Source organism: Squalius cephalus, assembly GCF_949319135.1.
Source record: "Squalius cephalus genome assembly, chromosome: 12".
NCBI lineage: Eukaryota > Metazoa > Chordata > Actinopteri > Cypriniformes > Leuciscidae > Squalius > Squalius cephalus.
Window position 1 is genome coordinate 31350349 of NC_137133.1, and position 15488 is coordinate 31365836.

At 36.5% G+C, this 15488-nt stretch overlaps 1 protein-coding gene across 2 annotated transcripts; it reads left to right on the forward strand.

The window, feature by feature from the left end:
* The first annotated feature begins 1372 nt into the window (after positions 1-1372).
* On the forward strand, positions 1373-14381 carry gopc (golgi-associated PDZ and coiled-coil motif containing). Of its 2 annotated transcripts, XM_079887226.1 has the most exons (9): positions 1373-1869; positions 5298-5462; positions 7871-7894; positions 10277-10452; positions 10573-10738; positions 11218-11313; positions 11424-11588; positions 12458-12632; positions 13631-14069. In XM_079887226.1, exons 1-9 carry the CDS (start codon positions 1588-1590, stop codon positions 13747-13749), a joined length of 1368 nt encoding a protein of 455 aa, XP_079743352.1. In that variant the 5' UTR covers positions 1373-1587; the 3' UTR covers positions 13750-14069. The 2 variants fall into 2 exon arrangements, with proteins under 2 accessions (XP_079743352.1, XP_079743353.1); XM_079887227.1 differs by lacking the exon at positions 7871-7894 and having other exon boundaries at positions 1382-1869; positions 13631-14381.
* The last annotated feature ends 1107 nt before the right edge of the window (positions 14382-15488 follow it).

Here is a 15488-nt window from a genome sequence, read left to right on the forward strand (position 1 = left end):
GGGAAATATTAATTAACTACAATTAACTACTTACTATAGTGTCACAGTTAGGGTTTGGTTTAGGGTTAGTTACTTGTAATTATATAACTATACTATAGTAAGTGCATGTGCATATGTAGTAACCTAACTATGTCACCTTAAAGTAGAGTGTTACCGAAAGGCATTCTAAATGGTTAACTAAAACTAAAAATTAATGGTAACATATATATATATATATATATATATATATATATATTAGCATGTGTATCCCATTCCCAGGTTTGTTTTCTTCACATTGTTTGAGTTTGCTTGCTCACAGATGCAGTTTTTTGCAGATGTGGCTGCTGACATGTTGACTGTAGAGGAGACACATAGAATAATGCAGAAAATCATCATTATGAGAAAACAGTTTCAAAAACCTCTGAAGCTGCATTTTGAGCATCCAATGCTTAAATATCCGAGCCAGATTCACACCTGTGAGAATAAGATTCCCCTGCTTTATATAAAACAATGGCTGAGATCATTATCTTGCTTAGAAAACAAAATTTGACACCAGCAAGGAACTGACATATCAGCAATATATTGTCCTGTCTGTTTGCAAATAAGAAACTTGCTGATAAACTATTTACATCATATTCTGTTGAACACATGCATTTTTTTTATGTATACATTCCATATAAATTGTTGCATTCAGTAATATTAACTTGACAAAACAAAGCTTTAAAACCTAACATGCATAAATTTTTTATATTTTAGAACATGTGTTCTAAAATATATGTATATGTTTTCATTTATATAATATATGTTATAATATAAAATGTTATAATATATACAATATATGTTAGCCTATAATATAAAATATAATATAGGCTATGTTTACATGTTAAAACTTAAACCTTTAATTTAGCTTCAGCATCTTAATGCCCTGGAAATATGTTTAATATAGGCCTATAATATGTGTATTTATAAGCTAAAAATAAATAAATATAAAGTTCAATAATAATAATGGAAAATATATATTTATATATGTATTTATAAATACTTAGGTTGGTTTGTGCTACAAATAATCGGAATTATTGCACATATTTCTTGAGATATGCCAGCTATAAGTTTTATGTCTTTTTAATGTTAATTAAATCTAATCTATGCTAATTTGTGTAAAAATGATAGGCCTTCTGTATCACAATCAATTATATTAATAGTGGTAATTAGTTTGAATGCTTTTTCGTAATGCTTTTTAATGACAGCACTGTTAGTGATTCATTTTCCAACTGTATTATGGCACAAACGGTCTATCTGCTGTAAATTCGCATGAAGCAGATCTGACTTAGCAATCGATTCGCTCGTCTATCGACTGTCTTCCTCATTGACGGACCTCATCGTGTGGCAGACCAGACTAATCAATCCACGTTGTTGACTTGTTCGATCTCGGATTTCCTGGTCAGATGAGAGCACGGAAAACACCTCAACAAAGCATCACTCTCACGGTCTATCACACCAGAAGCCTCTTATTAATATAACTTGAACGGTCAAGTGATAGCGCCGAGTAAAGGACTAAATTGTAAAAGTAATCTGTGTGTTCTTCCTGTAACGTTACCCGTGTTGAAGATGTCTGCGTCCGCTGGCGGTGCTGGATCCCCGGGCTCGGCCCTCTCCGCCGGTTCGGCTGCGGCTCCCGGCCCCGGCATGTCCATGTTCCGTTGGCTGGAGGTGCTGGAGAAGGAGTTTGACAAGGCGTTTGTGGATGTGGATCTGTTACTGGGAGAGATCGACCCGGATCAGGCGGATATCACATATGAGGGCCGTCAGAAGATGACCAGTCTCAGCTCATGTTTCGCTCAGCTGTGTCATAAAGCCCAAACCATCTTCCAGCTCAACCACAAACTAGAGGTGAGGAAAAGAGATGAATATGATATTTTAAAGGCTTTAGACAAAGTCTGTGTTCTTTTATTTACTGACATAGAACTCTCTGTGGGCTATGTATTCTGTGTTGAATGTTTCAATCTGAGTGTTTTGGAGTGACTAACTGTGACTCATTTTGGAATTATGGCTGTTAGTCTTTAATACCTGGTTTGTATTTTATTGTACAAAAATTTAAATTATAATATAAATAGGTTTCTAATGTTCTCTAAAATTGTAACATCGTGTTTCAGATGGATTTTAAACTATTACTACTATAAACTAACAAAAGTTACCATCTAAATACCACGGCATGTAAATATTGCACTCACTAGGCTATAGTGTGTGTGTATACTTTCTGAATAGAAAGTGTATAAATGTATAGATTATGGCAAACCTCCTTTTGTGGAAACACAATATTTCATTTTGTGTTAACAGAAGCTTTTCATTCCATGTAGCATACTGAAATCTTTTGTACAAGATTACACTAAATTTGAGATGGAATTAATTTAAAGTGCGGGGATTTTGATCATTAAATACCAAGTTAATGCACAATAAACCCGAAAGGGTGATCAGGACCCTGACATGAAGCAAGATGTCATCATGATGGTAATGAAAAGAGGCAAACATATTTAGAGTAAACGTTCTAAAGTTTAATAGGTCAAATCTGGCAAATTATTTTGCCTGGAAAATGATTTGCATAAAACTATGATGGGATTTAAAAACCTGTTAAACCTGCTTATCTCAGTGCTAGACATGGTCTTTCTGTTTGAATTGACTGCAGTGCATCATGTAAAAGATCCCTCAAAATAACATGCACTTATGTGCCAGCTCATGTTTGTATTAAGTATTGTTGCTGTTGATTTCTGGTGTCCTGTGATTTTTCTGTTACACAGTCTAGATAATTAGTGTCTTGTCTGTGTGTTGATGGTTTCAGGCTTCTCATGAGACCAGATCGTGTAATCTGCTTTTCCCACCACTTTTCAAATCTGTTAATGGCTCTTTATCAAAGCTCACAGTCCAATTTGAAAAGCAGGCTACCTTCCACAGGGGAAATGAATCGTCTTTGCCATGGAGGAATCTCTTGAGTCCAGGATAGAAAAGTCAAAATAATTTTTTTTTAATGGTGGTGACTCACAGGTATATTTGTGTGGGAGGCTGAATTTCTTTCTGAGAAGGTAGTTAGCACACGGACCCACCTCTTCACCGGCGCAGCTGAGCAGAGCAGATAAAAACCCTGCTGTACAAGAGGGAGAGTAGGATGTGACAGTGAAGATCACAGCTTCCTGTCCTTATAAAAGCACTGTGGCGAGTCTATACCATTCCATGGTATTCATTTAAATGGTAAGATACTTCAAAGTACTGCAAAGAATACCATGGTATTAACATGGTACTTATCCAAAAACCTCAGCATTGGAACGATAACTATAACGGTAACTATAACTGTTAGCGCCGTCCATACATCAATGCCCTAAATTGTTCTGTGTATTCTAAGCGCGAGCTGCTCGTCTGGTGGTTTCTGATTGGCTGTCAAGGTTTTTAACATTCATCAGCTGGGAAATGTTTTTTCCTGAAAGTGATTCCAATGATATCTTTTCTCTGTCCTGTTATCGGTATAGTTGTAGTGTGGACTCTACTGTTTTTATATTTTAAACTTTTTTTCAGAACAATATCGATATTTATAAAATCTTTATAGTTATCTTGGTGTGAATGTGCCTTAATATTGTAGTACATTTTTGTTAGTTAATATACCAACATTATGTCTCATCATGAAACTGCATTCTTAACCCATTTCACTTGCGTAATGTGACACATTGTTGAAAGAAACAGGATATTAAATGGGTATGGGCCACTGTGGTCGATTAGTCATCCAATTGTTTGTCTTATATTTATTGTTGTTTTAGTGGCGGATACTGTGCATTAGCTTCTAGAAAGTTTGCACAGCAGAAATCTTTCTAAAAATGTCTGGAAAGACTGGCAAACGCCACCAGAGAGAAGTCTGTTGTTTCACTGGAAGATCAAGTTATGACACTTTGATTAAAAATTATGAGGTAAAAAAAAGGAAACATACATAGATGAATTGTTTACAATAAGATCAATAACATGCATTTAGAACTTTTCAGTATTCAGTAAAAATAGTGATGTAATTTTTCCAAAGGACCCACCCAAATATCTTTACTGAACACCCTCTCTGAAGGCTGATACTGTGTAAAAGGTGAGGCATTTTTCTCTAGTTCTCTAGTACTTTGGTGCCTTTTTTTCGAGTCAGTTACATAAAATTTTTAATTCAAAGGGAAGATATTCAGTTTTGTCAGCTGAAATGTTTTAACAGAGAATATTGTCTTGCTTTTCACTTATAGATTGGGACGGGAAGCGATGGGAATCTGAAGTATTCCGAAGAGCCATTGGGTTCAGATTCACCACTCTCGCTGCTTTCGATTTGATCACAACAGTACTGACAGATAAATGAATCTTTTCTAATGCATTACTGCTAAATATGAGAGTCCCTCAGCTAACGCTGGCTATTCAGTAGAGGCCGGGCACATAAATAAATCAGTGGATTTTCTACAAGAGGACTTTTACTTCTGTCCTTGATGCAGCTTCGCTACTTAAGAAGCTGCAATGCTGGAGGATTGAGCTGCTTTCTAATGGCGGTGCCTTCGGATGGGGGACGGGATCACATAATTCATTGTGGCTGTGGTTTTTAATGGGTGTGTCAGATGAGAATATGAAAATTAATGAACCATTTTGAAAAAAAAAACGCTTGTTTATGTTTCGGATGAACTAAATGTCACATGTTCTTTGTACAGATCAAACGCATTTAGTTATTTTGTAGTTCGAACAGGAAAAAAAATTTTTTTACAAACCCAATCCGAACAACATTCATAAACGTTTGAAATCCAATTTTTGTAATGAAATCCGAACTGGATTTCTAGTTATTTTTAATTATCATTCAGGACTGAAACATCTTACACAAAGCCTTTCAATTAACTTACTATGTAGTGAATGCATATGCATTAATGTGATGTGTAAGATATGTAAATCCTCATGAGTTAAAGAAATATCATTATGGATATTTGCGGAGGCAAAGTGTGCAGTTTTCCATCCTCTCTTTTTAAAATGACACCTACAAGCTTGAGTCGTTCACATGGGAAACATGGCTCAACATGTAGGAAGACATGCACTATTTGCTAGGCCACTGTCTAGTATTTTCCTTTGAACTAGAGTCTGTTAGGATAAACATTTGTCTTCCATTTTCATGTTTTTCCCTCCATGTTTGTTGATCTGTATGTCTTTACTTTTCTAGATCAGTGAAGGATTGTGCAATACTTCATATGCAGACACTGAGTCAGCGCAAGACTCAGCATGATTCTTGGATGGCGATTTAATAATACTCTGTGTGTGTGTGTGTGCTTTAGGCTCAGCTGGTGGACTTGCGGTCGGAGCTGACGGATGTCCAGGCGGAGAAGGTCGTGGTGGAACAGGAAGTTCATGAACAGCTTCTGCAACTCCACGCCATGCAGCTCAAACTCCAAGCCAAAGGCGGCCAGGCGGTCGACTCAGACTCTATCAAGGACAGGATGGTGGGCACAGCTTCACATTACTACAAATGTAGCAGAACTGACTGTGTTTTATATATAGATGATTTACTAAAAAACTGCCCTGTGAGACACCTAGATATAATATGTTAGCATTAAAAGTACAGTTCACCCAAAAATTAAATTACTCTACTTTTTCCAAACTTGTATGAATTTCTTCTGCTGAACACAAAAGAAGATATTTTGAACAATGTCGGTAACCAAACTGTTGATGAGCCCTGTTGACTTTCATAGTATTTTTTCCCCCATACTATGGAAGTCAATGGGGTCCATCAAATGGTTGGTTACCGACATTGTTCAAAATATCTTCTTTTGTGTTCAGCAGAAGAAAAATTCATATAGGTTTGGAAAAACTTGAGGGTGAGTAAATGACAGAATTTTTATTTTTGAGTGAACTATCCCTTTAAGGCCATTTGGATCTTCAACTCAGTATGTTTGCAAAAGTATGTGGACACCTGATCACTGAACATCTCATTCCAAAACTATTGGCATTAATAGGGGCTTTCACACTAAGAAGTTAAAGGCACTTAGTTCTAGGAACTAGCCACCAGGATAAGAACTAAATGTTCCCCAAGGGCCGTTTTCCTGGTTGCATTTGCACCACCAGTAGGAACTCTGAAGTGATGTAATCTGTTCTTGTTGTTGTGACTTTTATTTTGACGGCACGGCAGACTTTTATTTTGACTGCGCTGAGAACACCAGAGCCTGAGCACACAGCGCTCCCATTCTCCGTCTTCATTAGTTAATGATTTGTTCAACAGTCCTGTCTTATACGTTATTTATACAAAGAAAGTAAATAGTATATAAAAAAGTATTAGCGTTTGCCGTGTGGTTGATGTCCAGTGTTGCTAGCTGAAAAGGTTCCTCCGGTGCGAAAGCCCCGAATGTGGAATTAGAACCATTATAATGGCCTCCACTCTTTTGGAAAGGTGTTTCATTGATGTGACACTGACTGATGGAGGAATTTGCTTCCATTGGGCTGTCAGTGGAGTCTAGCAATGATGTTTAGTGATTAAGACTAAGTAGTTGAGTGAGGTTAAGAACAGGCCAATCGAGTTCTTCCAGACCCATCTGAAAAGAGTATTACTAGACGAACCAGGAGCCTGTTTTGCAGACAGAAATGTTGTCATAGCATTTGGCAAACAAACCACATACTATCAATGTGTGCTCTGTGCTGTAGGTTTCGTTTTCCATTCATTTGTTACTATGTTGCCTAGATGAATATGCATATTTCCGTGATACACAATATGCAAATAGCAGATAAGATGATTTTTATTTACATGTCATGACCAACAGGTGATATATTCTATGTTACGATTTCCTGATTGGTCTAGGGGAGGAAAGCAACAGCAAAAATGGATGGTGGTGAAATGAATGTGCGACAGCATGAAGCCACCCCGTCTCCAGAGTCCAGACCCAGAGCTGTTTCACTATAACCACATAATTATCTCATGAAAGAAAAGTAGTTTTTATTTACAAATTAGGCAAAAGAAAAAGAGGGGTATCGGTTTCAGAAGGAAATTTTATTTAAATAAATGAATGATAAATCAATAAAAAAACGAATCCTATAGAATGAAAAATGCATGTATTAGCTTTGAGATTTTCTAAAGATTACACTTAACAGTGTTATTCATTTACTTTAAAAATAGTGTAAGGTGAAATTTAATCTGCACACTTAAATATCCATAAAAATAGATGATTTATATTTATATATATATATAAAAGAACAGGATTTATTTGAAATAGAATTGTTTGTAATAATAATGTAAAAGTCTACTCTTTATTGCCATCTTTTTTTTGATCAATTGAATGCGCTCTTGCTGAATAATAAAATATAGACTAATACCATTACATTAAAAAAAATCACTTTATAAACATTCTAACTCAAGCTTTCGACGGCAGTTTGTAAGTCAACAGTGAGTATTAAAGCTGCAGACAGTGTTTGTGCACTTCATGCTTCAGCACTCGGCTGTCCTGTTCTGTGAACTTCTGTAACTGACCTGTCATTGTTCCTAGACTTTTTCACTTCACAGCAGCATGACTAGCCGAGGGCAGAAATCTGAGGAAACGACTTGAATGTCTGTTGAGATTACATGTCTGTATGCTTGAGTTTATCCAGCTGTCAACAACGGTAGTGACTGGAACTACTTAGCATGTGTCCACATACTTTTGTCTATGTAGCGCAGCTGTGACATGTGATGGTGTAATTGCAGTATCTTTGTATGATCAGCCGTAATGAACACTAACAGGCTCTGGTTTGGTTGGCACTCTGCTGTGTCTTCCTGACTTAACCCTGTTGATGTAAGGAGAAATGATGAAGCTTCACAACCGGCTTTCCTGTTTAACCCTGCGTCTCTAACTTTTGACCCTCTGTTTTTCTTCTCAATCTTAAGCCTGTTCCCTCAGTGGAGGACAAGGTAAGTTTTGCATTGTTTTGAATCTGTGTGTCCCATCTAACTCTTCTTTTTGCCTGTCAGTGCTTCTGCTGTCTGTTTCAACCATCCCTAATGAAGAACTATGTTCTCTTTGGCCGCATTTGCGCTGCAGGTCTTGATGCCCAATTCCGATTCGTTGACTATATCCGATTTTTTTTTTTTGAAGAGCCAATCAACCCGGTCTTTCTTTTAAAAGTGACCCATATCTGATATCTACATCTTCACTATACACTTGGTGAAACAACCCAAGGTAGACATACTGACCCAGAAAAGCTTAGGCCGAAAAGGAAGTGAAAATGGTGCAATGGATGTAGATGAAATGATAGTTCAAGCTTCCTCACCATTTTTAAAGGTCTGCAAACAATGGTCTCTTAAGGTGGAGAAAAAAAGAGTAGAGCCCTTGTTTCAGCCTGGGCATTGAAAAGAGTCATGTGATCATCACTGTTGCCACTTGAATTGGCAAGGGGAATATCCGATCTGTTTAATGATCACATGAATGAGGCCTGAAACCGTTCTGAGATCATCGGAATCCATAAACGTTTTTCCTGCTTACACGCTCGTGGGTCATATCCGATCTGTGCCACATGTGGAAAAAATCGGAATTGGGTCACTTGAACCATGTAATGCAAATGCGGCCTTGTGTTGAAGATTAACTTCAAGAGGTGCACAGTATATTTGAGGCCGATACATTATCCGCTGATAACTAGTAGAATTACAGCCTAAAATTTGAACTGATAATGTGATTTTTTGTAATGTGCACGTAAGTCCTATCCAGAAAGTATTTTAGCCAAATAAATATGTAATGTCATTCTGTGCACATTTCTACATCTATGCAACATGTTACAATGTGTTTGGGTTAGGGTTTAGAGCTGCACAATTTGGGGGAAAAATTAAAATGTACATTTTCTGATAAAAGTTGTGATTAAAAAAAATCCAGGTTTGCTGTGCTTGTTTGTAGGGCTGTACAATTTGGCCAAAGTTTTGTGATTTATATATAAATATTATTATTACTAAATTAAAATATGAAAATTAATAAATACAAATAAAAGAAGAAATATTGCTATTGTAATATTTCACTTAAAAATAATAGTAATAATTAGTTTATTTTACATTTCAACTGTAAACATACAATACGAATATTTATGGCTGTATTTAATTTCTTCATTTTCAAATGTTGAACCATTGTACATTAATTTTGACTGAAACTACAGGGAGCTTCTCTATTGTTGATAATTGCTTCCCAAGTTTCGGTAGATGGTTGGTGCACATGCCATTCCCTAATTCACGTTAAAGCAACCCAAACTCAGTGCAGATGCTGAGATGCGCTGAGTCCGAAATCGAATACTTCCCTACTAGATAATATGCGAAAAACACTACTCCAAAAGAGTAGTATGTCCAAATACATAGTATTCATAAATACATAAAACAGTAGGCAAAAAGTACCTGGATGACCTACTACTTCCGCTGAGATTCTGAAGTGTGTGTTCAATGAAGTTAACACCATACCATCCCATGAGGCCACGGGAGAGGATTTATGAATGACATTCGTAACTGACGCTGGAAGGTCACATGATAATGACAACAATGTGACCGTGCCTTTAGTTATTGGCACAAGCTGATCATTATCAACCATAAGCTTCAGTATAGGTGCATAGCTACTGCCAGATGTTTTTGTTTTACTCCAGGGGTTGTAACAAATGAAGAGGAGCCATTCATACGCAAGTCTGTTCTATTAGCTTTCCTGATTGGCTGGATTCACGTCACTATTGGCAAACTTGTAGTAACTATGATGTTAAATCTACATTTGTTACAATTCTGAGTCTATAGTATGTGCACACATTAAGTGGTATGTTTTAAAGGAATAGTTCACCCAAAAATATTTTTTTCTTACAAAAACCCATTGCTTCGCTTCAGAAGGCATTTATTAACCTGCTGGAGTCGTATGGATTACTTTTATGATGGATGGATGCACTTTTTGGAGCTTCAGAAACTGGGAAGAGCCAGGATATTGTTTAATTTAAATCTGATTGTGTTTGGCTGAAAGAAGAAAGTCATATACACGTAGGATGGCTTGATGGTGAGTAAATTATGGGAGAATTTTAATTTTTGGGTGAACTATTCCTTTAACTAGAGTGTTTGTCTGGTGATCTCACCTCACCTGTGTGTTATTTGTACTGTTGTGAAGTTGTTGTTTTTGTGGTCATTGTGGTGACGTAGGTCCTCTTGGGCAGCACGTTGGACAGTGGTTTGGACTCTGGTGGGATGACTTACCTCAGTATACACACATGGTCAGACCACCAGCACACCACAGAGTTTAGGTGCTCAACTGCTCACCTCTTGTCTTTGTTTGATTACATTTCACAGGAGAAGGAACTGGAGGCCAGTAAGAAAGAAAAAGTGAAGGAGGCTAAGTTGGAGGCAGAGGTGAAGATGCTGAAGAAAGAGAACGAGGCCCTCCGCAGGCACATTGCGGTCCTACAGGCTGAGGTGTATGGAGCCAGACTGGCGGCAAAGTACTTGGACAAGGAGCTGGCTGGGAGGTAAGGGACAGCATTGTTCTACTGTTCGGGTTGACCACTGTGTGGGTTTCATGTGGTGATATCTTGCACACAAAGAGCCAAAGTGGTTGGTAACAGGAATGCTTTTTTTTTATTATTCAGGGTGCAGCAGATCCAGTTGCTCGGGCGAGACATGAAAGGACCAGCTCATGACAAACTGTGGAACCAGCTTGAAGCGGAGATTCACCTGCACCGCCACAAAACAGTGATCCGAGCCTGCAGGGGGCGCAATGATCCAAAGAAACCCTTGCCATCACCTGTGGGGCATGTAAGACAGAACATTCATTTCATTTACAAGTTGGCGATATTGCATACAGAAGGCGAGCTAGTTATATCAGAGTAAACTTTGAATAGTCAAGAGAATAATTTGCATGTAGTGTATTATTTATACCTAAAATCAAAATCAGAAGTTAATAATGTAATTTCTTGTGTTGTAATTACATTCTTATTTATTTATTTTTATCTTTTAAAATAAGAAATAAATAAAATGTGTTATATATATATATATATATAAAATTAAGCCTATTTTAAGCAGTTAAGATTTTATTAAGATATATATTAAATATAAAATTAAGATTTTTCATATTTAAATATTAAAAGTCAATGAAATAAGCTTATTTATTTATTTATTTATTTATTATAATTATTATTATTATCATAATTATTTATTTTTTAATTTTGAGATTAACTTCTACCATTTTCATGTGATTCACCCTTAGTGTGTGCTATATATATTTACCTCTCCAGGAAACAGATTCTCTGAAAAAGACTCAAGGAGTCGGCCCGATACGCAAAGTGGTTCTGAGCAAAGAAGATCATGAAGGACTTGGCATCTCCATTACTGTGAGTTCAACCTTTGATCCTTTTGATTGTGAAATAGGCATCATTTTATTTAATGTTTGTTCCAAACTCAAAGTCCCGATGTAATGTTTGCATTCCTGAAATTAATACAGGGTGGGAAAGAGCACGGTGTTCCCATCCTCATCTCCGAAATCCACCCCACCCAGCCTGCAGAGCGCTGCGGAGGACTGCATGTGGGAGATGCCATCTTAGCCGTCAACAACATCAACCTGAGAGATGCAAAGCACAAAGAGGCCGTCACCATCCTCTCACAGCAGGTGAGACACACACACACACACACACACACACACACACACACACACACACACACACACACACACGGACTCTTTTTAGGTTCAGTTTGCAGCCTGACTAGGGGCCTGTCAGATCAGGCTTAGCGTGTGACCTATAACTTATCATGAGAACCATGTTTCAATCCCATTCTCAATTGAGTTATTTAATTGGGCTTGTAAGGTGTTATGAAGGATTTGAAGAGAACACGCTGCTTTAAAGGAATAGTTCACCCAAAAATGACACATTAACACACCATCATGTAGTTCCAAACACATTTGACTTTCTTTTTTCTGTTGAACACAAAAGGTGGCCACTCTTTTCAGTTCAATGTAAGGGAATGAGGACTTGGGTCTGTCAAGCTCTAAAATGATAACAAAATCCACCATTTATATGACGCAAGTCTTCTGAAGTCACATGATAGTTTTGTGTGAGCAACCAACTGTTATATTTACTCACTTAAAGGAATAGTTCACCCAAAAATTGAAGTTCCGTCATCATTTATTCACCCTCAAGTTGTTCCAAATGTTCTGAAATTCTTTCTTCTGTTGAACACTAAAGAAGATATTTTGAAGAATGTCGGTAACCAAACAGTTGATGGACCCCATTGACTGCCATAGTATTTTTTTTCTCCATACTATGGAAGTCAGTGGGGTCCATCAACTGTTTGGTTACCGACATTCTTCAAAATATCTTCTTTTGTGGCCAACAGAAGAAAGAATCTCACACAGGTTTGGAACAACTCGAGGGTGAGTAAATGATGACAACATTTTTGGGTGAACTATCCCTTTAAGAAACATGCATACAGACACCCACACTTCCAGACAATAACACATTTGGGGGGGTTTCTCTGCAGAGGGGGGAAATCGAGTTTGAAGTGGTTTACGTGGCTCCAGAAGTGGACTCTGATGACGAGAACGTGGAGTATGAAGATGACAGCGGACACCGCTACCGTCTGTACCTGGACGAGCTGGAAGAGGGATCAGGAGCCAATCACAACAATGGCACTGCTGACCCCGCCTCTCTACAAGGCAAGTCCATTGAATTCATTCATTTTCTTCTTGGCAAATGGCCCAAAACTTAACAACAATTAGTTTTACAGCATTTATTAATACATGTAAATGTATAAATATTCTATTATTCATTGTCAGTTCATGTTTGTTTATAATACATTCATATTTTAATCTGTCAGTTTATAAATATAATATTGTCCTATCTCAACTCATACTATTGTTTATTGTCAGGTCATGTTTGTTCATAATATATTAATATTGTATTTTTTTTTCCCAATAATTATATTTTTGATCTTTGATGCTGATAAGGCAATAAGTAATTATTATATAAATTAATAAATAAATGATACTATAATAATAAAGTTAATTTAAAATAAATCTTGAAAGATTAAAATGTATAGTTAATATTAACATAGATTAATAAATACAGTAATATTATTATTGGAAAGGGGGGAAAATTATATTAAAAATTATTATATAAAAATATACACTACTGGTCAAAAGTTTGAGTTTGGTAAGATTTAATAATGTTTTTGAAAGAAGTCTTCTGCCCACCAAAGCTATTTATTTGATCAAAAATACAGTAAAATCAAGGTTTATTTTGTAATATATTTTAAAATGTTACATTTTGTTCCTGTGATGTTTTGAATTTTCAGCATCATTACTCCAGTCTTCATTGTCACATGATCCTTCAGAAATCATTCTTATAGGCTTATTTGGTATTCTTTTCCAGGATTCTCTGATGAAATGAAAGTTTAAAAGAACAGCATTTATTTATTCTTTTGTAACATTATAAATGTCTTTACTGTCACTTTTGATCAATTTAAAGCATCCTTGCTGAATAAAAGTCTGAATTTCTTAAAATAAATCAAATAAACTTTTGAACAGTAGCGTATGCAATCCTACTGTTACAGTCTATGCAGCAGTTCGTCATTCAAACCAAAGATCCAGTTAATGGTTTAAAGAAAATTGTGCAGTTTATCTAAACTGGCCGTCCGTTTTCTTTCTCCTTCCAGCTGTAGGGAAGCACTTAGTGAACAACAGAACAGAGAATGGAGACACCGGCTTGTCCAGTGAAAGCCCTTCAGACGACAAGATCTCCAAGACAGCAGAGTCCGCAGAGAGCTCCTCTTAGATCTCCAGCCTACGAGAAGAGCGAGGACGGAGAGCTGAAAGAGATTAAGACTGCACATGTATAATATGTAACATACGAGATTCTTCTTGTTTTATGCCGTATGGAGAACAGACTGCTTCGACGTCCACTGGAGATGGATGAACCACTGAGAAACACTGAGAGAAGAGGACATAATATTACTCAGTGGCCACAAAGGATTGCTTGCGAATGTTGTTCACCACGTTGGTTCATAGTTGTAAAGAAACACTTGACGGGACAAAATGACGATCTACGTAGATGACTAAAGCGATCGGATGGAATTATATGGTATAAGAGTTTCGATTCTTGACTTCCTCTTTTGTGCAACCCTCCATAGGTGAGCCGAATCTGAGCTCAGATGTAGAGCTTCTACTTTAATGATTCACGTCGTTTCCTCTCTCGTACTGAAGTAGTGGATATAGCAATGAGTTACTGTTTGCTCAAAGTGTATGTTCATGTAAAACATCATTGTTTTTAACCTTTCTGTTTTAACCTAGTGTGAGCTGGTGCTGCTCTAAATCAAAGGCGAACAGGATGATGTTACTTCCTGTTTTGCGCACAGGGTGGACAGTAGGTGACGGGAGAGAAACAACACAGCGTGTCGTAATAACAGTACACATCCACGTGTGATCACGTTTCTTTGCTTTCCACACGTAACGGCTCAAGAACAGCAGTGGACAAGTTTAAATGTGCCATTTAATTGATCTAGAATGAGTTTCATAGGAGAGATATCCAGGTCATATTTTCATATTTAACACCCCCATATATAGAAAATTCTCATCACTGTAACATGCTAATTTTTTTTTTTCAGGAAAACTTTACCCTCAAAGTTTAGGTTTAAGTTCAGAAGTTCAGTTTAAAAATGTACAATTAAAAATAAAATTATTATTTTTAGTGCTGTCAAACCAATTAATCGTGATTAATCGCATCTAACATAAAGTATGTTTATATAAAATATATATATATAGTATAAAGGCACACAAACTTTTTTTTGATGCGATTAATCACAATTAATCAGTTTCACAGCACTAATATATACATACTTGAGTATTTTTTTTTATTTTATTTTTTTTTCAATATTTGCATACGAGTTAACTTTTGTAATGTGAAAAAAATTGTGAGCTACTGACAATTGGGGAAAAAGGGTGAATGTGCTTATTTCTCATAATAACAATATTAATTAATTGCCCTAAAATCAAACCTCTTTTCCTTTATTTAAAGAAAATTAACTAAATTTTTATTTTAGAGTGAAATATGACTTGGACCTTTCTTGGTTGTTTTTTTAATGAGATGTACCCATCTGCAGAAGTATTTGTGAGTGTCTTTGCTGAACAATGTCTTGATAGTGCCATTGGAACCTACTGTATTAACGGTGTCTTTAGAAAAGATACTGATATATTATCTGGTTAGGGAAGTGGACTTGCATTTTTACACAGCAATGTAGCATAGCGTTATTTAATCCAAGCCAATCTTTATATCCTGTCAAAAACATAAAAGGGTACAGAAATCAAGAACAACTATTCAGTCTCAGAATGCCTCAAATCATTACTGTATAAATGACTAGAAGAGGTTCCTATAATCATCAGTGTTGCTTTCCTATCATTGAGTTATTTAACATATCACTTCCTTCTCTCAATAGCATCTTCAGCTTCAGCCATCTAACGCTCCAGTCTAAATGTCTGTACACTGATTATCTATATATTTAACTGAAACATGGGGTG